The 21,632-nt window shown below is 48.2% G+C and overlaps 9 protein-coding genes and 1 non-coding gene across 10 annotated transcripts; 5 read left to right on the top strand and 5 right to left on the bottom strand.

The window, feature by feature from the left end:
• Positions 1–552: 552 nt before the first annotated feature.
• Positions 553–900, bottom strand: BDQ94DRAFT_174591 (uncharacterized protein; the record flags this gene model as incomplete). The annotated part of the gene is made up of 3 exons (XM_026772375.1): positions 553–650; positions 707–756; positions 818–900. 3 exons carry the CDS (start codon positions 898–900, stop codon positions 553–555), a joined length of 231 nt encoding a protein of 76 aa, XP_026621746.1.
• A 1,188-nt stretch (positions 901–2,088) lies between these two features.
• BDQ94DRAFT_183389 (Zn(II)2Cys6 transcription factor) lies at positions 2,089–3,846 on the top strand (the record flags this gene model as incomplete). The annotated part of the gene is made up of 3 exons (XM_026774399.1): positions 2,089–2,488; positions 2,541–3,003; positions 3,065–3,846. 3 exons carry the CDS (start codon positions 2,089–2,091, stop codon positions 3,774–3,776), a joined length of 1,575 nt encoding a protein of 524 aa, XP_026621745.1. The 3' UTR covers positions 3,777–3,846.
• A 927-nt stretch (positions 3,847–4,773) lies between these two features.
• BDQ94DRAFT_162689 (putative cyanamide hydratase) lies at positions 4,774–5,566 on the top strand (the record flags this gene model as incomplete). The annotated part of the gene is made up of 2 exons (XM_026769595.1): positions 4,774–4,993; positions 5,052–5,566. 2 exons carry the CDS (start codon positions 4,774–4,776, stop codon positions 5,564–5,566), a joined length of 735 nt encoding a protein of 244 aa, XP_026621744.1.
• Positions 5,567–5,647: 81 nt separating this feature from the next.
• Positions 5,648–6,936, bottom strand: BDQ94DRAFT_183383 (phytanoyl-CoA dioxygenase family protein). Its single transcript, XM_026774398.1, has 3 exons — positions 6,662–6,936; positions 5,835–6,611; positions 5,648–5,784 (listed from the first exon to the last, which is right to left on the bottom strand). Exons 1-3 carry the CDS (start codon positions 6,902–6,904, stop codon positions 5,746–5,748), a joined length of 1,059 nt encoding a protein of 352 aa, XP_026621743.1. The 5' UTR covers positions 6,905–6,936; the 3' UTR covers positions 5,648–5,745.
• A 233-nt stretch (positions 6,937–7,169) lies between these two features.
• Positions 7,170–9,474, top strand: BDQ94DRAFT_183379 (Zn(II)2Cys6 transcription factor; the record flags this gene model as incomplete). The annotated part of the gene is made up of 5 exons (XM_026774397.1): positions 7,170–7,264; positions 7,319–7,795; positions 7,852–8,321; positions 8,376–8,970; positions 9,021–9,474. The coding sequence occupies exons 1-5, from the start codon at positions 7,191–7,193 to the stop codon at positions 9,472–9,474; spliced, it is 2,070 nt and encodes a 689-aa protein (XP_026621742.1). The 5' UTR covers positions 7,170–7,190.
• Positions 9,475–9,736: 262 nt separating this feature from the next.
• BDQ94DRAFT_174586 (uncharacterized protein) lies at positions 9,737–11,150 on the bottom strand (the record flags this gene model as incomplete). The annotated part of the gene is made up of 2 exons (XM_026772374.1): positions 9,737–10,239; positions 10,304–11,150. The coding sequence occupies 2 exons, from the start codon at positions 11,148–11,150 to the stop codon at positions 9,737–9,739; spliced, it is 1,350 nt and encodes a 449-aa protein (XP_026621741.1).
• Positions 11,151–13,594: 2,444 nt separating this feature from the next.
• On the top strand, positions 13,595–14,539 carry BDQ94DRAFT_162685 (uncharacterized protein; the record flags this gene model as incomplete). Its single annotated transcript, XM_026769594.1, has 1 exon — positions 13,595–14,539. One exon carries the CDS (start codon positions 13,595–13,597, stop codon positions 14,537–14,539), a length of 945 nt encoding a protein of 314 aa, XP_026621740.1.
• Positions 14,540–16,854: 2,315 nt separating this feature from the next.
• Positions 16,855–17,637, top strand: BDQ94DRAFT_183376 (uncharacterized protein; the record flags this gene model as incomplete). The annotated part of the gene is made up of 1 exon (XM_026774396.1): positions 16,855–17,637. One exon carries the CDS (start codon positions 16,855–16,857, stop codon positions 17,332–17,334), a length of 480 nt encoding a protein of 159 aa, XP_026621739.1. The 3' UTR covers positions 17,335–17,637.
• A 288-nt stretch (positions 17,638–17,925) lies between these two features.
• On the bottom strand, positions 17,926–18,040 carry BDQ94DRAFT_t229. Its single transcript has one exon. It is a non-coding gene; the product is annotated as a tRNA-Leu (tRNA).
• A 412-nt stretch (positions 18,041–18,452) lies between these two features.
• BDQ94DRAFT_151799 (phosphoketolase family protein) lies at positions 18,453–21,016 on the bottom strand. The gene has a single exon (XM_026767818.1). It carries the CDS (start codon positions 20,979–20,981, stop codon positions 18,534–18,536), a length of 2,448 nt encoding a protein of 815 aa, XP_026621738.1. The 5' UTR covers positions 20,982–21,016; the 3' UTR covers positions 18,453–18,533.
• Between the last annotated feature and the right edge of the window lie 616 nt (positions 21,017–21,632).

Here is a 21,632-nt window from a genome sequence, read left to right as displayed (position 1 = left end):
GGGGGGGGGGGCGCGGGGGGACGTGCTTCGTCTCTCGCATGACCCTTCTGCAACTTTATCCTGTCTAGACGTGAGAAGTGAAAACATTCAAGGATCGAAGAAAAAAGCAACAAATACAGAGTCGCAATGGATGATTATAACTGGAGCAATGAGTGTTCGACCTATGAAGTAATGCTCGTCAAAGAATCGGGGTTGACGTGCATAGTTGAGTCCCACATACACGTATTGGAAGACACCCCTCTGAGCACTCTGAATGACGAGCACTGAAAAGTTAAGGTAGGCTTAAACCATATAAGGTGGCATGTACTGTATTTAGAACGATGGTTTTCAAATAACAAAAGAACCACAAAGAGACAAAGACCCGGACTACAGACCACACAAAGTAATAACCCGATCGAGAACAAAGCGTTTCATATAGTAGAGAATTTGCACAAAGTACTGAAATCAATGTCCTTGTTCACATAACATTGTAGGTCAATGAAGAAAGCGGACAAAACCAGACACGAATAAGTCAGCAGTCTATGTTCAACATAAACGATGGAAAGTTCCTGTCTAGGTGCAGGTGTATCCCGGAATACCAGTCACCGACTCAGCAACAATAGCCGCAGGAGGGTTACATCCCATTTTCCCGTTATAGTCGTAAAATCGCCCTACGTACCTAGTTAGTGGACGACGTCAAGTGGTAGAGTACAGCTGATTTACGTACCATCAGCACATTGGCAGTATGTGTCTGAGAGACCGCAACGAGGGGAAGCACTATTTTATCAGTCAGCAAATGCGACCAGATATTAATCAAGGCCTCGGAGTAGTTTCATACAAGGGATAGCATCCGCTAGCAACTCTGCGAGACCCGAGGCCGGTTATTGGAGTGTCTTGGCCTTCGGTAGTAGGGGCTGCCATAATTGATACAATAATGGTCAGAAGAGTGGAAATAGTAGAGAGCTTCATTTTGATAAAGACTATGGCGTGTTCTGGTGCATATAGCAAAGTATAGTGAGTAATTGATGATTAAATACATAAGCCGATATAACAGCGAGGGTTGTAGATGGACTATATAGCTTTGGCTCAGAGGCCTTAGAGACAAAGGGAATCAGGTAGCTTTGCACAAGCAAATAGTACCATGGGTGGATGGATCTTTGTTCACCAGTTTATACAATAAAGTATAAGGTATCTTGCGCTAAGCTGGTATCAGTTGGAAGAGGTTCACAATGGTGTCAGTGCTATCTGGCAAGAGAGGCAAAGAAGCTGCTAGAGACTTGATGAAAGAACAAGGGATGGGCCTTTTAGCCTTACGTCGTCTGAAGCGTTACATCTGAACGGAATACGAAGGAAGCCTATGCACAACCTGTTAGAATACAACTAGGCCAAGATCTCATTTGAATAAAAATCAGTCTTGATACTCATCCTTAACACAATCCACTTTGTAGTTTGCAACTAATACACCACAGGGTTGATGAGAGTGCACTTATGTAATTATTCTTCTAGGTGCTAAGGTGCACTACGAACATGAAGGATCACATAACAACAAGGTTGCAATAATTCTGACTTTGTGTAGAAGCGTTTGGCATTATCTCGGACACAGCGTCGGACCATGGGATGTCTGAATTCCCCAGATGGACAAAATGCGGACCCTTTTCCCTTACTGCACGCTTATACCAACCATCAAAAGCTATAGTTACACTAAAATGACATTCATAAGGTACAGGATCGGTTCGGTTACAATTATATAGTAACTTGAGGAATGATGGCGGTTGTCGAAATGTACAGAACACTATCTACTTTGAAATATGTCCAGATAGGGGTCTCAGCAAGTGAAGTCCCACATGCTATTGGATGAGTGACCTTGTCGAACAATACACACATCATAATAAAGTAATAATTTGAAGTAGAGCACTATTTATGTCCAAATTAGTTCTATGTTTGAGGAAGATGATGTCGTTAGAGTGGGAGGAGAGAAACTATTCTAGTGCTGTCACATGACCGTTTGGGTAACGTATTGTCCCGCTGCAAGGCAATTGGCGTTCAACTCTCCAAACTTCTTCCTACTCCAGACTAGTCACATTGAATCAAGCTTGACTGGCATTCATCATGTTCAGATCATGCTATACTTGCCGGCGTAGGCATGTTGAATGCCAAATGACCCATCCGCCTTGTAAGAAGTGTCAAAAGGCAGGGCTAGAGTGCCTTCAAAAAAGACCCCTCCGTTGGGTCGATGGGCCGGCTTTCCGGAATAGAGCGCGGACTTCACAAGCTCACCAAAGAGATAAATCCAACACCCTCAACAAAGGTGATTACGGGGAAGCTTGTCTCTATGAATCTAGGCTGGCAGAATCAACATTGGAGGCCACAGACGCTGTGGAAAGAAAAGGACAGTCGGCCATTTCGCACAAGGGAGACCACATCAGCATCCACATAAGCATTCCGCCAAGTTTGAAGGATCCTTCCTTTGACGCCCTGGATGATGCATCCATGTATTACTTGAATTATTGTCAGTGTGCTCAAGCAAATGCGATGTGAGTCACGCTTACTGATGAAATCAGACAGCAAATGTGTGTGCAAGTTGTTTGTCATGTTCGACAGCCAGCGAAACCCTTTGAGACAACTTATTCCGGCAGCGTTGGCTAATCCAGCCTTAACTGCCTCTGTGATGGCCCTCTCAGCTCGGCACATGGCAAATGGCCAGCAAATACAATGTCAGGGGCAGGACGAAGACCACGCGACGCGCTTCAAGGCACATACTGATGGCTTAATGTACAAACAAAAGGCCATGTGCGGGCTGATCCAGGCGCTCAATGATCCAATATCGAGGTCGAGAGATGTCCTTATTCTGAGCGCGTTTATATTGATTTTCCTCGATCTTTTAGAGTCGGGGCGAGACCAGTGGAAATCCCACCTAGGGGGCATCAAAAAACTTGTTAGTGGCATGCATACTGCGGAGACTTCTCGGCATTTAGAAGCAACTATTGAAGGCACGCGGGAATTTATAATGGGGCAGATTTACCTGTGAGGCTCCAGCATCAAATTATATGACGAAAAGCGCAATTTAACATGTTGCCCGTTGCAGGATCGAAACACTTGGTGCCACATTTGGCGGTCGCGAACTATTGTCTGGGGCGGATATTTCGCCCCAACAAGCTGCACCGCTGCAGATGAGCATCGACAGGGCTTATATCGGTTGCCCTGAGTACCTTCTATATGCCGTTCGCTTCTTTTCAAAAGCTAGGGACCGCTTAGCTGATCCAAGGCACCTTGATACGCCTGAGACCTATTCTTTCCTCCAGTCAGTCACAAGTATGCTCGATTCTACCATGAGCTTTGATTGCCACAATTGGGTGACCGAGACCCTGCGAGCCTCATCCACCACTTCAACAACGCGAAATATACAGTCTCTCGAACATTTAGCCCAGGCATATAAATCTGCAACTCTAATCTACGGTTGGCGGGTCTGTGATCGGCTTACTGGAAATGAAACCCCCTTGGATGACCTGGTAAAAGCGCTGGTCGTAGAGGCTGAAACACTGAGGAGGGATGAAGCGCTATTCAAATGCATACTATGGCCTCTTTTTATTGCGGGGCTGGAGTCCCAAGAGCAATCCCAAAAGAGCCACATCAGGAATTGTCTGGAGAGCTTTTGGTTTGAGACCAAATGCATCAATGTGATAAATGCGGTAACAATACTCGAAAGGTTCTGGGTGGACCCATCGAACGTGGAAGACGACTCAAGCAGCTGGGTTTTCCGCATGGGCCAGGTAGAAGGCGATTGGCTATTAATCTAAATACACGGGCTTCACTAACACTATACGATCTGAGACGTGAAATTGTGCCCACTGGTGGTCACAGGGTGGCCGCGTCTGGCGGTTACGCATTCGCTACAGGCACTTGAATTCCGCTACTGTCGACAAAGCAGGCAACAGCTTATACATTTTGAAAACGGTGAAACGTAGGTTTTCTGGCCCACATTTCCATATTATCAGGTCTAAGAAAGCAAAGCCAGAAGAATACGCCTTAAGCCTTCATCAAGATGACCACGGTGCTGAGAAAACGTATTTTCATACCACCCGGGCTCCTCACATCCAAAACTGTCACCAACTCACAGATAAATCTTGTCCTGAAAACCACTCCGAACCAATCCCTCGCTCGTATTAAGCCTGCTACCAGCTAAATCAGAGTTTTGTATCCGCATGTAAACCGTCAACAGTTTACACCAAACAAAACGCCCAGTGTTCGAGCCTCACGCGTATAATATCTCACGCAGATTGGGATACGCAGTGGCATGATTGAAATAAGCAGCAAATTTATCATGGTTATGCTTGACATATGCGTCGATAAACGCCCTGTCACAAAGGATGGATGGATGGAGAGTAACCAACATCGGACATCAGCGCGACATCCTAAGATGTTCCCGTGACCCACTGACGGAAATCTATCCTGCTATTGGTTATATATCAAAAGACCCACTCCAAACTACTGCCTAATCGAGTAATCCGAAGAAGTGGGGCCCCCGATTGCGCTGCCCCAGGCCCGCATCATTGTAAACCAAGTAAACCAGCTGGACGCCACGTCAAAGTACTACCGAGAAGGGTGATATCACAAAAAGGGAATGACGAAGATCTCAAATTGTCGAAAGCAGGAGGCAAGAACAGCGCCGAGATGTAAGCTATATAAAGGTCCGATCCGACGTTGTCGCTTTGAATTGAACAGCTCCCCAACTAAGATAAATTTCTTTTTCTACTTTACTTAGTACCAAACCGTCGTATCCTATACTTACACAAAATGTGCCACGACGAAATAAAAGCCAACGGCTGGTCCAGCACGCCCGCCAATGCCGGTGCCATATTTACGGACCAATCCTTCATCGAAAGGGCAGAAGCCGTGGAGCTCGATACGATCAAGTTCCCCTTTGACGACCCTGTAGTCTCGAAGACATTGGAATACGCTAAGGCTGTTCTTCACCCCGAGACTTTGAACCATTCCATGAGGGTTTACTATTACGGTACGTCTCTAGGCAAATTATCCTTAATCCATATACTCATCACGTCATATAACCGCAGGAATGGTAATCACCACCCAACAATTCCCCGAACAAGCAGCATCCATCAACCCAGTGACCTGGGCTCTGACCTGTCTCCTCCACGACCTCGGAACCGCGGAGGAGCACCTCACCGCAACGCGCATGTCATTCGATATCTACGGCGGCATCAAAGCCCTCCATGTGCTGAAGGAGTTTGGTGCCACTGCGGACCAGGCCGAAGCAGCAGCCGAGGCAATCATTCGACATGAAGATATGGGAGTCGATGGAACGATTACCTACTTCGGTCAGCTTATTCAGCTGGCTACGACGTATGATAATACCGGGATTCATCCGCATGTGAAGGGCTTTGAGGGGTTGGTCCATCGCACGACTCGCAAGCAGATAAATGAGGCGTATCCGCGGTTGAAGTGGTGTGCGTTTTTCTCCGGGTTGATTAAGAAGGAGGAGACGATTAAGCCTTGGTGTCATTCGACTCATTTGGTGGATTTTGATAAGGAGATCGAGGAGAATACGCTTATGAGGGAGTGGGAGTAAGGGCGGCTTGGTATGCGGTTGAGTTGAGGGGGACACTACAATTCTGTGCGAAGAGGATAAATGTCGTGAAATATGCAAGTGTTACAAGTATGTTGTAGATTAAGCTGGTATCACTGAACATGTAGATATATCACCGCACCGTTACTTCCCTGGCGTGCTGGTAAGGCGTATGATGGCCATCACAGCCCATCAAGTGGACGCCAGACCTTCATCCAGCGCTACAGTCATGTTAGTCATTGCTCCATGCGATTATGCGTACGCAACATACCTTATCATACGGCTCATTAGAATTCACGAATCTCAGATCAGTAGCCAGTCGAATCCTCCTTTCAGGGTCCTTGTTCTTGCAGCTGGCATGTACCAGGAAGGGGTCATGGAAGATCACATCACCAGCTTCATATTCCGTGATCAACCACTTACGCTTGGCGTTTTCGCCATACGCAACCGTGTCACGACTGAGAAATCCCCCATCATTCATATTCTTATTGAAGGCCGAGACCCGCTCCTCATCCGTCAGATTTGCTGCATTCCTGGTGAACTCTTCCTCGGTCTGTCGACCGATATCAACCGATTTTTCAAGGTACATCAGCCCGCTGCCCTCAAGCGAAATATCTCCGATCGGGACCCACGCTGTAATGCTAGTTGGGGGACCCGCGCGAAGGTACATCTGATCGAAATGAACAGGGGTCAGCTCGCTATCGGGCACAAAGGCACGAAGCATTGTCCGCTGAAGCATAGTGATATCTTTCCACTCAGTGAGTTTGTGGATAAATTCACGCAGTTCGGTACTCTCGCATAATTGAAGATAAAATCGCTCCTCGTGCGCTTTGATCATCAACTCCAGATATTTCTCCGACTCGTAGTCGTCCTTCAGCCCGAAGAGTCGTCGGAGGTTGCCCGGAGGTAAGAACTTGCGGCTATCCTTGTCACTGAAGATCCCGTCGACTGGGTCGGATCCTTCTTTGAGGAGGCCAGAGGGGGCCATGTATGAGAAATAGTTGCTGCGGCATTCTAGGACTTGGTTTCGTTGGAGCAGCTGCTTGACCTATATGTGGATTAGTATGAGATGTATGATAAATACGGAGGTGGCCTTACGAATAGATACCCATCACGGATAAGTCTCTCTCGCATGACCTCAATCGGGGTGTCCTTCGATGTGGGCTGGAGATATCCGATCTTCTCCGGGAGCATGGGCCCGAAGTTGGATTTAAGCTTGAGATACTTGGGATCAAGGGGATAGTATTCTCCGTATCTGTCGTCCGGAGGCAGTTTGCAGTCGCTCGCTACGAGACGAGCGGAGGTAAAGACCTCGGATTCACAAAGGCTTGTTGCTGACATCTTGTGGAGAGAAAAAGGAGTTCCGATAGCTGATGACAGTTTCACTGCCACCCAGGCAAACAAATTCAATAGACTGATGGCTTAGAAAGTACCTGTGAATGAGACCTACGGGGCTGAGGGTTGGGATCGCGCATCTTGATATAGTCCCAAACATCGCCAGACGAGACCTACAGCCGTCTATTGCCGAACGTGGGGAGCCCCGCATTTCTCCCGCACTTCTACAGCCGACGACTCCCTCATACCCATTCTGTCTCTGACCACAGATCAATTATTTCGTCCAAACGCTATGACTAGAAGTACAGGCGTAAGGCTTTACCGGGCCTGCCTTCGTTGTCGACAACGCAAAATAAAATGTGATTTGTGGGTACAGCTCATACTCCGCTCCATTCTTCCTTCTTACATCCACCATCGTAGGAGATATACGGAGGGAGGGACCCATGGGCCATGCTCAAAGTGCATCCTAGAAGGCCATCAATGCATGCCAGCCACCTCGAGAAGAGGGGGTGACTACTCTCGCTTCCGGGGTCGACGTCATGGACACGCCGAGACGCAGCCTCCAAGGGTCAGTGAGCACGGCGAAACCAAGACAGAACTACAACCGAGTGCATTGCACGCCGAAACTGTGGGGGTGGACAATGACACTCTTTTTCGTGGGGGTGTTCGAAACCCCTTAGAAGCTCTTCAAATCCTCGCTCAGACGGCCGCCACTGCGGGGGATGACAGCATACCTTCGCCTGAGAGGCCTTCTCAAAGATCGGATGGCACAGGGCGTGCAGTGGGGAAGTCTTTGCATCATAATTCACGAGAGCAACCCAAGGCATCAATAATGGCCACAGAGATCATCAAGGAGGGTATCATCGACGAACTGGACCTCGAACCCCTGGTACAATAGTATGTCCCGCTACCATGGCCGATTGTGCCTGCACTAACCGATACAATACAACAAGCTATACCATAAACTACCATCATTACTTTCCTATCGTGTCCAGCAATCTATTATACACAAAAGACCGCAAGCACCTATGGGCTACAGAGACGTTCCTCCTCGCCTCCGTCCTTACAATAGCCACTCAGAACAGGCCGGATCAGAAGCACCTTCACATCCGAATCAGAGGGTATATCGATAAGCTAATACTTCGTGTCACTCTTGGCGCCAGAAGTGTGCGGCAAGTTGGGACCGTAGAAGGCTTACTGCTTCTAGCCGAGTGGATGCCACATCTAATGCTTTCCCAGGATCAGCCCTACAGTAACAACTTTGAACAAAACAACGCGTACGACGAGGACTGTGTAGCCTGGAACCTGATAGGTCTTGCAGTCAGACAGGCATATTTGTTACATCTGGAAAAACAATCCTTCCCCTGGGAGGTGGAGTCCGAGCCAAGCAGTATGCGCTGCCGGCGACGACTAGCATGGATATGTAGGTGATTCAGACCTCCATTTAGGATAATGCCTCCTAACCGGCTATCGCCAGTTACCTATCTGGCCGACCGGCAAATATCAATCCAAATGGGCCAAGCATTCTGGTCCCGCGGACCAAGTCTATCCACCAGATTCAGCACCCACGATTACCCATCACTACAACCGGCCATTACTGGCGGAACAGACTACGCCTCCTTCGTACAGGCGCAAGTAGAGCTAACAACCATCTTCGGGAATATTCACGACATCCTCTACGCATTAAAGTCGCGCACACGTCAGCTAATGCTGGTTGGAGACTACTCCAAATACCTCGACGACTCCGCCAAAGCAATGGAGATGTGGAAGGGAACCTGGTCAAACGTCGACATTCCCTCCACTCTGTGTTGTCTCCTCACACTACAGTACCAGTATCTACAACTCTACGTGAACGCCTTCGCCTTCCAAGCAGTCCTATATCGCTCTTCTAAGACCTCCATCAACAGAAGCGAGGGAGATATCACATCCTTATTCCCAGATAGTGTCATGGCCAGCCCCGACGCTCGCCACATCTACGCAGCCACCAACGCAGCAAGAAGTTTACTTCAAACGTTCGTGGAAAAGATAACCCCATCGGACATTGTGAAATTTCTTCCCGTTCGATATTACCTGTATGTTCTGTAATATTCCCATCCATGAACAATCTACTAACACACCCAAGCTACGAAATCTATGCCTCCGTATTCCTCTTCAAAGCCTACTCCGTCGGAGCCATCTCCCCCGAAGAATCCCAAGCCTGTTTCACCCTAACCCGGCAATTCATCTCTATGCTCAAAGGCGCCGCTACAAGCCAAACGCATATTGCTCATCGCTACGCTAAATTACTAGGTCATCTATGGTGTCATGGCAAGGTTACTCCTGAGTCGCATCAGGGAAGTGCTATCCAGGAGAGCGAATTTACCTGTCTGCAACAGTACACGGCTGATGCGCCTGCAGATTCTGGGGATTTTCTTCAACCAGTCAATGTGGATACTGATTTCATGGATGCGTTTTCTGGTTCTCTGCCGCTAGAATTGGACCGCTCTTGGAATTCTGATTTTTACGATGAGACGCTGTTCTCTAGTTTGCCGTTCTTTCGTGGGTTTCGGGAGCTAGAGGGGGATTATGTTCCGTGAGTGGAAGTCTTTCCTGTTTGCGCCGTACTGGATCTGGGACTAAGGGGAGTTATGTGTCTTTGATGGGCTGCATGTGTGGAATTCAGATTTTGATAAACCCGGTGCAAAGAAAGATGAAAATCTTCAAGGGCGAATAATTTGGTCGTTCAAGAATAGTCCATTATACTATTAATTTTGTAAGTGTTTTAATCATGACCTAACGCCGTCATGATCAGTATCCCCTATACGACCGCATTGCATGACCCCTTCCAAAAATATATAACTACCAATAACCAAGGAGCTTCATGTATTCCTCCACCTGTTTCGCTTTGTCCTGATAAACCTCATCCGGGTCGGCATTGGATGCTGGATCATCACGGTACAATCCTCTCCCGCCGACGGCCGCACAGAAGCCAAGGAATACGACCAACTTCTTTGCCCCCTCTATATCTTGTGGCCTGTCCACCTCTGCAATCTGCAGAGCCTCATATAGATTCCTTGCTAAGTTATATTGGGATTGTGCGCTCATACCGTCATCGTAGTATGCATAGTTGTCCAGATCTCTCAGATCAATTTCCACGTCTCCATCTGGAAATCCTTCCAGTATGCATCGAGACATGACAAGACTGTCACTATCCATGGGAAACAAGAGCGCGCCGTGCAAGCTGTTATAGGAGTATATGAACTCCTCCAGAGGATGGCCGAGGGAGGCATAGTTCCAATTGAGGATGTAGGATATGATTGGTGACTGATCGGGTCTTTGTGAGACGAGGAAATTCCCCAGTTCTTGATCGTTGTGTTAGTTGGAAATCTTAAGGATTGGTGATGGTGGTTCAGGGAGATTGCTTACCGATCCTGTTCAATGTAAATGTTGGGTGATACTCAGGTATTTCAGTCACTACATCTTTGACAGACTGCTCAACGAATTCCTCAAGCCTGCTTCTCAACTCTGGGCTTTTCCGCCAGCCTTCGATGTCCTGTCGCTCTTCCGCCCGTCTCAGATCTCTCCTCAACATCTCTGTGAGATAACTCCCCAGATTGGGAAACGGACCTCCGACGCCAGTCATAAGGGCCTCTCCAGAGCGAACGTATCCTTCCTCTGAAAACCCGAAGCCCCCGTATCCCTGACATACAATCATGTGATCATAGGATTGGAAGAGTTTATGTATTGTCGCAATCTGGCCCAAAATCTCGCTCTGATGCTCCGCGGACATTTCATAAAAGGATTGCTTGAGTGGGGCGTCCCCGGGCGGATGAGAGCTATGGATAATCCAAGCGTTGTTGTATTCATCATCGCTTCCGTCACTCCACGCATATACCTCAGGCACAGTGTGAAGATAGAGGGTGTTGTACAGAATCGTTCGCGCAGTATACATTGCAGCGACTTTGTTCTCCGCCCAACGGCCCTGGTCCATGTTTCCTTCGGGGATTTTGAACTGTATGACTAACTGTCTCGAGCCCGACGGCATGCGCACCACTCCGTGCTGCTTGGGAGCATCACGTAGGCTCCACATTGTCTGGAGGAAGTAGACTTCATATGAGATGGTATTTGCGTTGTAGTCCAGAATTGGGGCGCGTTCGACTCCGTCCACGGCAATACCAAATATCTTTCCTACTATTTCCTTGGCGCGAGCCTCGAGCCTGGACGCTCCTGTGGTAGATGAAGGGGGTGAAGGTGGAATGGTAAGCCCGGCCATTGTGAGCGATCTTCGTCGGCTGTCTGTTAGTGAAGTAGGCCGACCAGGTTGATAGTGACAGTGATGAGTGTAATCAGGAGTGCTAAGGCCAAAGTTCCTGGGTTTGTTGTTGAGGCGCTATTTATAATGATAAAGGGTGATATAAAGAATGTCATTTAGACTTTACTCGGTTGGACGTGATCGATTATTGCATATCATAAACCGTAAGCAAAAGAGTGTGAGAGCCTAATGAGGGTTGAAAATAGTCATATCATAGGCATGTACCTCATCATCCTTTGACGTTGCTGGGGGTATGCATTATGGCGGTGTTAGTTTGTAAGTCTGATATTCGATATGTCGGCCAAAAGTGGCAGGTACCGGTATGGTCGATCAACAAAGAAGGTTCGTCTCAGACCCCAACGGCTATTACTTGAAATGTTTCTGCCTCGCAAGACTAATGTGCAACTTGCAGTCTTTTGTCCACCCACAATACTAGCAGAAAGGAACGTATATGAAACGCATTGTGAGGCATCATCCCCGTACATCGCATGCCTCTAAATATCTATCGCAAATGTTGCATTCTACCTGACGGAAATTCCAGTGGGCCAGGCACATACTATAATTGATATATAGTTCTTCAGAGCATCTCAGATAATCCAAGCTCTTTCACACGTACCTGACTCAATATGCCCTTATCGAATAGTCATAGTAGAGCAAAATTACTATCGACTGTTTGGTTTAACAAGAACATAATATTCAGCCACCACGGTACCCATTATTTGTTGCAAATTCCGCTTAGCAAGTCCATTCTATGCCAGTTCAGGGGAGAAGCGATAGACTAATTAATATAATCACGATCAATGAAATCCAGAGCCTCTACTTAGTTCATTTTCTGATTAAGCAAGACGATGCCCGGGAAGACGAAGTGGAAGAGACAATACCCCACGGAAACAGCCGGAACAGGAACACGAATAAGATGGGCACCTTGCCTAGTGTTCGTCCCATGGTTGGCCATTCTTTTCGACCAAAGTGGCTACTAAAACTTTGACCTAACTTGCATTGCCCAGGATGTACACGCACAGACAGAAGGCACATCCTTATATACGAGCCAATGACCGTATTACCATGGATAGGTGGCGCCAATGAAGATATCTCTATATATGCATCGAAACCTAGCGATTATAGTTGGTGGCTTGATAAAACATGTGGCAAATTCCAAGGTTCTAGAAGAGTAAGAATCTAGCTTTCTAGCCCCAATTGTTAAAATGAACTGCTAAGTACACCATTTCGCAGCCAGACTTTCGCGCCTGGTCTCTGGTTAAATACAAACTCAACTGTTGACATTCCTAGTATATGTACGCCAGAACACCACATAAGCTGGTGAGTTCAGTGTGAATCGGAGGATCGGACATGATTCGCACGGCCTCAAAGGTGGATGGACAACCTCGGGAGTCAGCAGCTTCATGCTGGGCACTAGTACCGAGGGGAAATAGTAGGCTTTCCTGTTCATTCCTATCCCTGGTACAGCATAGTCCGTGTGGCGTCCACGCCAGCAGCCATCTTGTGCTTTATCCGCGGGGATGCAAGGTACAATCTCGTTTTGAGATTCATTATGGGCAGAGTACAAAGCCATCCATTGATACACGATAGCATCACCTTAGAAAGAGTGGTAACAGCCAACAGGTTATGTTGTGGGGTAATTTCCCACCTGTCCACATCTAACCAGCAAGCTACAGACGTTGTACCGTCATCGTTTGGCAATCTGGGGGTGGAACTTCCCTCGCATCGAGCCCGCTTAGATAATCGTCGTGCAGGATTGTACTCTTCCTTTGACCCGATAAAGTTGGATTCAATCGTCGGAACTTCTTGTGCCCAATGGAACCTTTCAGATTCCAATCTAGGTTTATATTATTAAGACTTCCATCGGCCAAGGTGCTGAATGTGGTCGACGTTCCATAGAGCACCATGGACAAACGGGCCAAGACTGGATTGTAGGACGATCGCAGCTTCCAGACTCCTGTACTTGGGTCCACCGCATCGTAGAGCCTCTGGCGTGCCCTTATAATTGACTTCGTAGTCATTTCCGATTAGGGAGCTGTGCAAGACTGACTGACAAGCCAAGAAAGGTCGTGCACGTCAGAGGCGGGCAATAAGGTTTCCGCAACCCGCATGAACCAAGCTTCCACTCGCAGTCCTCGGAGGGACATCTCTCAGAATAAACCTTCACGCCTGTCCAGCTTTTCTCTCTTCTCGTTTCTCAAAGACGCTTTGGCCTCAGTCCTGCGCAAAAGGGTCTGGCAGGCATGGCGCTCTGTGCATATTTGCAGCCACTTGGCCAATTTTAGAACTTCCGTCGGCACCTCTACTTTTTTCATTCCTCTAGAGGCCTTATAGGGTCGCTTTTCACATCAGCACCACTATCGGTATGAGACTCTTTGGCCGATGCGACCGACAACGGGACTAGTATGTCGCAGGAGGTCGGTATCGACGTTCATAGCGGCGATTTCTCGTCGCTTACCTCAAAGGACCCAATCCAGAAATATGTCATCTCCGCCTTTGCGGCCATTACCTTCTACAATGCGATAGAGCTCGTCGTGCTTTGTTTCACGACATTTCAAAGGTATCATGGATGTTATTTCTGGAGTTTGCTCGTCACCTCGGCGAGCCTTATCCCCCATTGTGTGGGATACCTTCTCTTTATCTTCTCTACTGTTTCTCCTTATGTGCCTGTGTCCTTGATTATACCTACCTGGATTAGCATAGTCACTGGTCACTCCCTCGTTCTTTGGTCGCGATTGCACCTCCTCGTGCAATCGCAAAAGCTATTGCAGGGCCTCCTGTACATGATCATTATCGACAGCATCGCCTTCCAAATTCCCACAACAGTCCTGCTGTATGGATCACTATCAAATACCCCCCACTTCGCCAGGGGCTACGACATCATGGAGCGGGTCCAGCTCGTCGGCTTTTGCGTCCAAGAGTTCATTCTTTCCGGCATATATGTATGGGAAACCATCAAGATGCTGCGCCTTCGTCCCGAGAGGTCCCGGTTCATTATCCTCACTCAATTGCTTGTTATCAATATACTCATCCTCATTCTGGACGTGGCAGTCGTCGCCATTGAGTACGCCGGATATTATGCACTGCAGGTCATGTTCAAACCTGTTGCATACAGCGTCAAGTTGAAGTTGGAATATGCTATTCTGGGTCGGCTGGTCAAGATTGCCCAAGGGGCCAGTTCGGATCCGGATCCATTATCACCAAGTTCTCGTGGATTCAACATAACTGCATCTGGATTTGACGAATCGGGCAGTACCGGTGCAGGTGTCACAGTTGTCCGACAGGTAAACTCGGGACCGTTGGTCAGGCGATGGTCTGGACAGACTCATGACAGCTTGGGTTTCTGTTAGGAAGATCCCAGCTCGATGTGTTGATTAAGTCGCTGACTCGCTGGGACCAGTGCGGAAACACCCCTCGGAAGCCCTTAAGCCGATTTGTTGACAAGAATTGGTCACACGAGATGGCATATGAAGGATCGACTCTCAGTGTCGACAATCGCATCACGTATAATGCCCGAGCATCGCTCCGATTCACACACAGCCACTCAACGCGACGCCTCAACCCAGACCACGGGCTTATACGCGACGGAACTCTTCATAACGGTCAGGTGAATGGTTTCCCACGGTGGTCCTCGAGATGCCTCGTTTATGGAAGGGGTCAGTGGCTGCTAGAACGCATATACGACATAAGCACCTTTTGGACGGAATGAGGCTACCACCTCCAGAGGCCCATTACTTTGAACTAGATACTCACTATAGAACTTAATAGAACAAAAAGACAAAATTCTACCTCGAATACCCTTGAAAGATGCCCCCTTTTGAAAGCCTTGATGCAATCGTTACAGGAAAGCTGAATCATTCTCACCTTTGCCTATTTGTAAAGCAGGGATAGGTATCTCAATCTCTTCCCAACCGAGCAGATGCGCTAGTTCCCCATGTCATTAGTCACTAATGGAGCTTTGGTGCCTGGTAAGGTTTAGCTGTGAACATTGCAGCATTCCAGGATATTGGAGACGGAGACTCCCACAGCCATTGGCTGTCCTTTCTGGCTTCGTCACGTCTTTCACAAACAGAACATTGCCCACACGGTCGTCCACACAGTGATTTGTGTCAAGAGTTTCATATCTCTTGCTCCAACTTGCAACCATGAGTGACAGCCTGCCTTCTCTTACAGTGAAGCACCACAGCCTGGGGTAGAGGTCAGCCCACACTGAGGATGTTGGGGTAAGTGGTTTAAGGATGTGGATGATTGATTGTTTGGCTGGGGAATCCTTGTTCTAGGTTTTGGAGATACCCCGCAATCACGATCGGTGGGTCCATTGTCTGTCGACCTCATTCTTTACTTTGATAGAAAAATATCTGATATGCCACCTATACTGGCAGGGTTTGTGCCAAGTAGACCTACCACATGAGAGATTCATTATGCTTGACGCTATAACTTATCGCAAAAACGCTGCTTCCATTCTGGCGTTAGAAAGCTTCAGTAAACTACGCCATTGTTACAACAGATCATGTGCAACTAAATAGAACACTTAAGAGTTTCAACGTTACTGGTAGCTAGCATGTCAGCCGGATGCGGCCCGTGGGGCAAGGCATGAATGGCCAATAACAAGCTTCAGACCTCTCCTTGCCCCGTGAGCTGGGATATGACGGCCGTCAGCATCGACGTCCTCGTTGGGATTTACTACAAACAACATTCTTTGTCGTCGTCTAGTTTCCAATGCTCCCATACGACCAGCTATGAAACATTACATGAAATGTATGAATCATGACTTCGGCGAGGTCGAAGACCCAGAGCCTGATGCGTGGCGTGAGCCCTATCAGGAGATGACGCCTTACTAACATCTGAATAATTAATATTTTATAGTCAGCTCGTGTAGCCTATCCAGTCTAGGATGGCTCACGGCGCAATCTTTTACCAAATTTCTACTGTATCTGGAATTGCACGATTGCGGAAGTGTTTCCGCAAGCATACTATATCTTTGACACTTACCCTGCGGATAAGTCTGGCACTGCACGAATCACCCAGGTCTAGCCAAATTACTTCCTTGTGGAACGTCCATACTAGGAATGTATGCCCCTAATGGCTCGGCATCAAGCATATTGACTTCCCAACCCGGGGTTCTCGGAGGTAATAAGCTATGTCAATGTACGACGACAAGGTCATTGATGGCCTAATGCAGGTTTTCGTTTCGGTGTCTGATCCTTAAGACGACAATGAAAAAAACGTCATCTAGGGTGTGATGATATTTTGATGTGTCTGCTGACTTATTCTCCAAATGTGTATTTGAGATTCTAGATGCATCTTCGACTCGTTGCAAGACGCATCGGGCATCATCTGAGTTTGGCCTGTGGTTTTCTAGCACAGGTAGGCGTAGGAACTACTACATCACAAGGTTTTACTTGGGAGAGTCTTGACACGAGACGATCAATTCACTATACTTTCGGCCTCTCCGTTGCCACAAGACTATGATTACTGGCAGTTTTATCGTCGAGTCGGGGTAATCTCGACCCCACCGAGACCTATATAAAAAGGTAATAGCTTATGTGCACCCCACGTGTTGATGTTCCAAAACCATCACTTTCAGACTATCTATGTGACTCTATATTACGAACGGACCAAAGCCCAAATCCCCTCGTGCTGCCGAGTATTCACATCAAACACCATGAATACCTTTGGCCTACATCAAGATGGACCCTTTGGTGGGTTCGGCGGCAGTGCCTACGACGCAAGGAACAATGAACAGAAGGTCAAGCATATTAACGCCTGGGAAGCTCGCTACAATGACTACGATGTCCTTGGTGCAATCGAGTTTCAATTCCAGAACGGCGATTGGAGTGGTCGAATTGGCGGCAAAGATCCTAATCTCAACTACTACCAAAAGTCATATGATTTTGATGATGATGAAACAATAAATCACATGTGGGTCTATGCTGGGAAGGACGACGGCTTCGTCAACGGGTTTCAATTCACAACAAACCATAATCCCGATGGTTTCGACGTTGGTGGACATGAGGGTAACGTAACCGAATTGAAAGACGATGATCTTGGTGCAAATGGGGAATGGGCTGGAGCTACAGGCCGAGACCCCATCCATGGTGCTGATGCTGTTGTGGACAACATGATTCTTTATTTCAAGGAGTGAAATGTTTTGAGACGTGAACTACTAGTAGTTGGTTGTCATCACTGTGGCTTCAGAAAAGGATGTGAAGTGTGCACTGCCTGTCTAATTATTGTTCATTAATCTTGCTGGTACTGTTGCACGCACCGAGCACAAGTATGGTGGAACATCTGTCTGTGTCATCTTGATTGGTGATTGAAGGGAAAAAGTGTTAATTAGTTGACTTCATCGCACAAGATGCCTTGGTATGGGTTTTTACCGGAGCTGTTTCCGTTTTCCCCATACTGTCGTGCGAATGCAGAGGCAACTGACATAATATCATAATGGGATAGTTATTACTTTAATCATACTGCATATTATGCTCTACATATGCGGCATTATTTCCAATCATTCCATTGTTTAATTAAGAACCACGCAAATGATTGCATCGAACGTTCTTTATAATATCCCTATAGCGCCAAACCGACATACGGGGAAATCCTCAGGTCTGCGAAAAGAGTAGTTCGACTTTGACAGGCAACTCGAGAAAAAAAGAAATAAAAAAGGAAAACTTGAATTGAGTTGATCCAATACAAACCCTACAACAGAAGGTAGATTTGTGAAAGCAAAAAGAGATGACAAGAGTGGGATTCGAACCCACGCCCCTTTCGAGACTAGGAATACTCCGGATTGGAATATGCATGATCAGGTGACCTGACCCTAGCGCCTTAGACCGCTCGGCCATCTTGCCCGTTTTGTTATAGGTTGGTTAGCATCTTAGCTATATCAATACCAAAAGTCAGCTTTGCCAAGTTGGTCTCCAGTGGACCGGACATTTCGTTTGCAGAGACTCTGCGACATTTTGAGAAGAATATTGGTGTAACACCATTAATTAAAATTGGTTTAATAATTTGAATGTGACATGATTATGGGGGAAGCATTACTTCCGATAACTTCAAATGAACTAGAGATGAGTGTGGGAGCTTGGCCAATAGTAGTGGTGTCACTTGTATATATTTCCCGCTCTTGCAACAAGCTCTATAGCACTTGGCAATATTCATGGGCAACCCAGCGGCAACTGGAAACTCCATTCGGAAGAGCGACTTTAAGTTCCTAGTAGTGATCTCTACCATTTAGTAGTAGTACATGCTTAGACCCACAGACAGTGATAAAATACGATTAAATTATTACCTAATTATGACCACTATTATTTACTCCTCCCTCCAATCTTCCACTCAAACAGTTCAGACGCCCTCCCCCTTCTTCCGCGGATACTGCCAGGTCCAATTCCGAATATAATCCGGATCAATGCCGTCATCGTATGCCTTCTGCTTGGCCAGTAACTGCATATTCAGGAACTTCTCTCTCACTCCGGACGCCGTATTGCCTAGTCCGCGGGCATGATCGATCGCATCAACAGCTAAACTATACCGATCCGTCTGATTCCTCACCGCCAGCTCGAATGGCGTATCGATGTTTCCCTTCTCCTTGTACCCCCTCACATGAATGTTCTCCTGTCCGGGTCTCTTATACGTCAACCGATGAATAAGCCACGGGTACGAGTGGAAATTGAAGACAATCGGCCTATCAGCCGTGAAGATAGCCTTCCATTCCCGATCGGACATTCCATGCGGGTGATGGATCTTGGACATGAGTTTGAAAAGATCGACCACGTTGACGAAGCGCACTTTCAGCTGGGGAAGGTGTTCGCGCAGGAGCGCTGTGGCGGCTAGTGCCTCGTGTGTGGGAACGTCGCCGCATGCGGCCATCACGACGTCTGGTTCCGCGCCTTGGTCGTTACTGGCCCAGTCCCAGATCCCGACGCCCTTGGTGCAGTGGGCAATTGCTGCGTCCATGTCCATGAATTGGATGTGGTCTTGTTTATCGGCGACAATGACGTTGACGTAGTTGGCGCTGCGGAAGCAGTGGTCCATTACGGAGAGGAGAGAATTTCCGTCGGGCGGGAGGTAGATGCGCACGACTTCGGGAGACTTGTTAGCCACGACATCGAGGAAGCCTGGGTCTTGGTGAGTGAATCCGTTGTGGTCTTGGCGCCAGACGGTCGCGGTGAGGAGGATGTTCAAAGATGCCACTTTGGCGCGCCATTCGACTTCGAGGCATTTCTCGATCCACTTGCAATGCTGGTTCACCATAGAGTCAATGATGTGGATGAAGGGCTCGTAGCTATTAAGGAGCCCATGGCGGCCTGAGAGGACGTAGCCCTCTAGCCAGCCTTCACATGTGTGTTCACTAAGCATCTCCATCACTCGGCCGGCCATGGAAAGGTTTCCGCCGTTGTTATCTTCAGGGAAGTATTCGGCCAGCCAGACTTTCTTGCCGGCTTTGTAGATCTCGGAGAGCTTGTTGGATTCAGTTTCGTCCGGCCCGAAGACACGGAAGTTGGTCTGATTGAAGGCGACCACATCACGGAGGTAGTGTGACATGTTGACCATGCTGCCGCGGATGGTGGCTCCCGGATCGATGGATGTGAGTGCGTACTTGCGGAAGTCGGGTAGGTCTAGCGGTCGCCGTAGCAGCCCACCATTGCCCACCGGATTGGCGCTCATACGGGAGTTGCCAGTTGGAGCGAGGGCTTTGAGTTCGGAGATCAAACGGCCGTCTTGAGTGAAGAGCTCCTCAGGCTTATAGCTCTTCATCCACGATTCAAGAAGTTGAAGATGTGAAGGATTGGTGAGGACGTCGGTGATAGGGATTTGGTGGGCACGCCAGAAGCCCTCAAGAAGTTTGCCATCGACTTCACGCGGGGCGGACCAACCCTTTGGGCTGCGCAGAATGATCATGGGCCAGTGTGGGCGGAAGGGCTCCTTCGACTCGCGGGCTTTCTTCTGAAATTTCCTGATTTCAAGAACACAGTGCTCGAGCGTGGCTGCCATGGCTTGATGCATGGTTTCGCGATCACTGCCCTCTACAAAGTAAGGGGTCCAGCCGTAACCCTTCATGAGAGCAGAAAGCTCATCATGGGAGATGCGTGCGAGGAGTGTCGGATTGTTGATCTTGTAGCCGTTGAGATGAAGCACGGGCAGAACGGCACCGTCGGTGCAGGGATTGAGGTACTTGGTACTGTGCCAGCTGGTAGCTAATGGCCCGGTCTCGGCCTCACCATCGCCCACCATGGTAAGGGTAATTAGATTGGGATGATCGAAGACGGTGCCAAAGGCATGCGAGATGGAATAACCCAGCTCCCCGCCCTCGTGAAGACTACCGGGGGTTTCTGGGGTAGCGTGGCTGCCGATACCGCCGGGGAAAGAAAACTGCTTGAAGAACCTTTGCATTCCACGCTCGTCCTCCGACTTGTCCGGGTAGACTTCGGAGTATACACCCTCCAGGTAGGACTGTGAAAGAATGCCAGGGGCACCGTGACCCGGGCCTGAGATGAAGAGAACGTCCAGATCATACTTCTTGATCAGCCGGTTCATGTGAATCCAGGTGAAGGATTGTCCTGCGTCTGAGCCCCAGTGGCCGAGTAGGCGTGCTTTGAGATGCTCCACCTTCAATGGCTGTTTCAGAAGCACATTTTCGCGCAGGTAGAGCATGCCTAAGCATAGGTACATGCTGGCGCGAAAGTAGGCGTCCATTTTCCGGACTTCCTCAGGGTCAAGGTTCTGGCCCTTGACCGTGGAGCGAGCAGCTCCATAAGCGGAGATGCTCTGATCATTCGAATCCGATGGCATTTTGGGAGAGTATCTATCACACTTGGTAAAATGCCGTTAGTTGAGATTTGATGTGGTACCGCCCTCAGCTTCTATTTAAGACGGATATCTGGAAGGCTGGAACTGGCCATTCTTAACGTGGGCTGACATCCCAGCCGGCTCCATGCTCGCACTTCCCGGATAACATCCATGTAAAGTCCATGTAGTAACCAGTCCATGACGCTGGCTTCCGTCACCCTCCGCGCCCGCTGCGTCACTGGTTGGGATGATGTATCTTTATTGGCTCGGGTGGTCTTTACCGGAGTTGTGGTACGCTAGTCCTGTTCCGGAGCTGACATCTCGTATGGGCTGATATCTGATATATGGACGGATGTTCATGTTCTTATCCCAGAATTTGTTGGTGGGTGGTGGGTTATGAATTGGGAAGGTCCTAGAATGTAACAAGTCAGTCCTAGTTGCACTTGTGTCCTTCAGCACCAAATCCGCCCGGTACTCTTACATTTCCGTTCCTGCTCAGGCCAAGGCGGACATAAGCTGGCGGTGAATGCTATGCTAACAACACGGATTGCACGTCACGAAGCATCTACAAGCCGCGGGGTTCTCAAGCATTGAACGCAAGATGAAATTATTGAGTAAAGACAAGACAAAATCAAAAACAACGAATCAATCTCA

This window comes from Aspergillus welwitschiae (genome assembly GCF_003344945.1).
Source record: "Aspergillus welwitschiae strain CBS 139.54b unplaced genomic scaffold BDQ94scaffold_43, whole genome shotgun sequence".
Lineage (NCBI taxonomy): Eukaryota > Fungi > Ascomycota > Eurotiomycetes > Eurotiales > Aspergillaceae > Aspergillus > Aspergillus welwitschiae.
The sequence above is the reverse complement of the archived record's forward strand: the minus strand, read 5'-3'. Positions and strand labels throughout refer to the sequence as shown.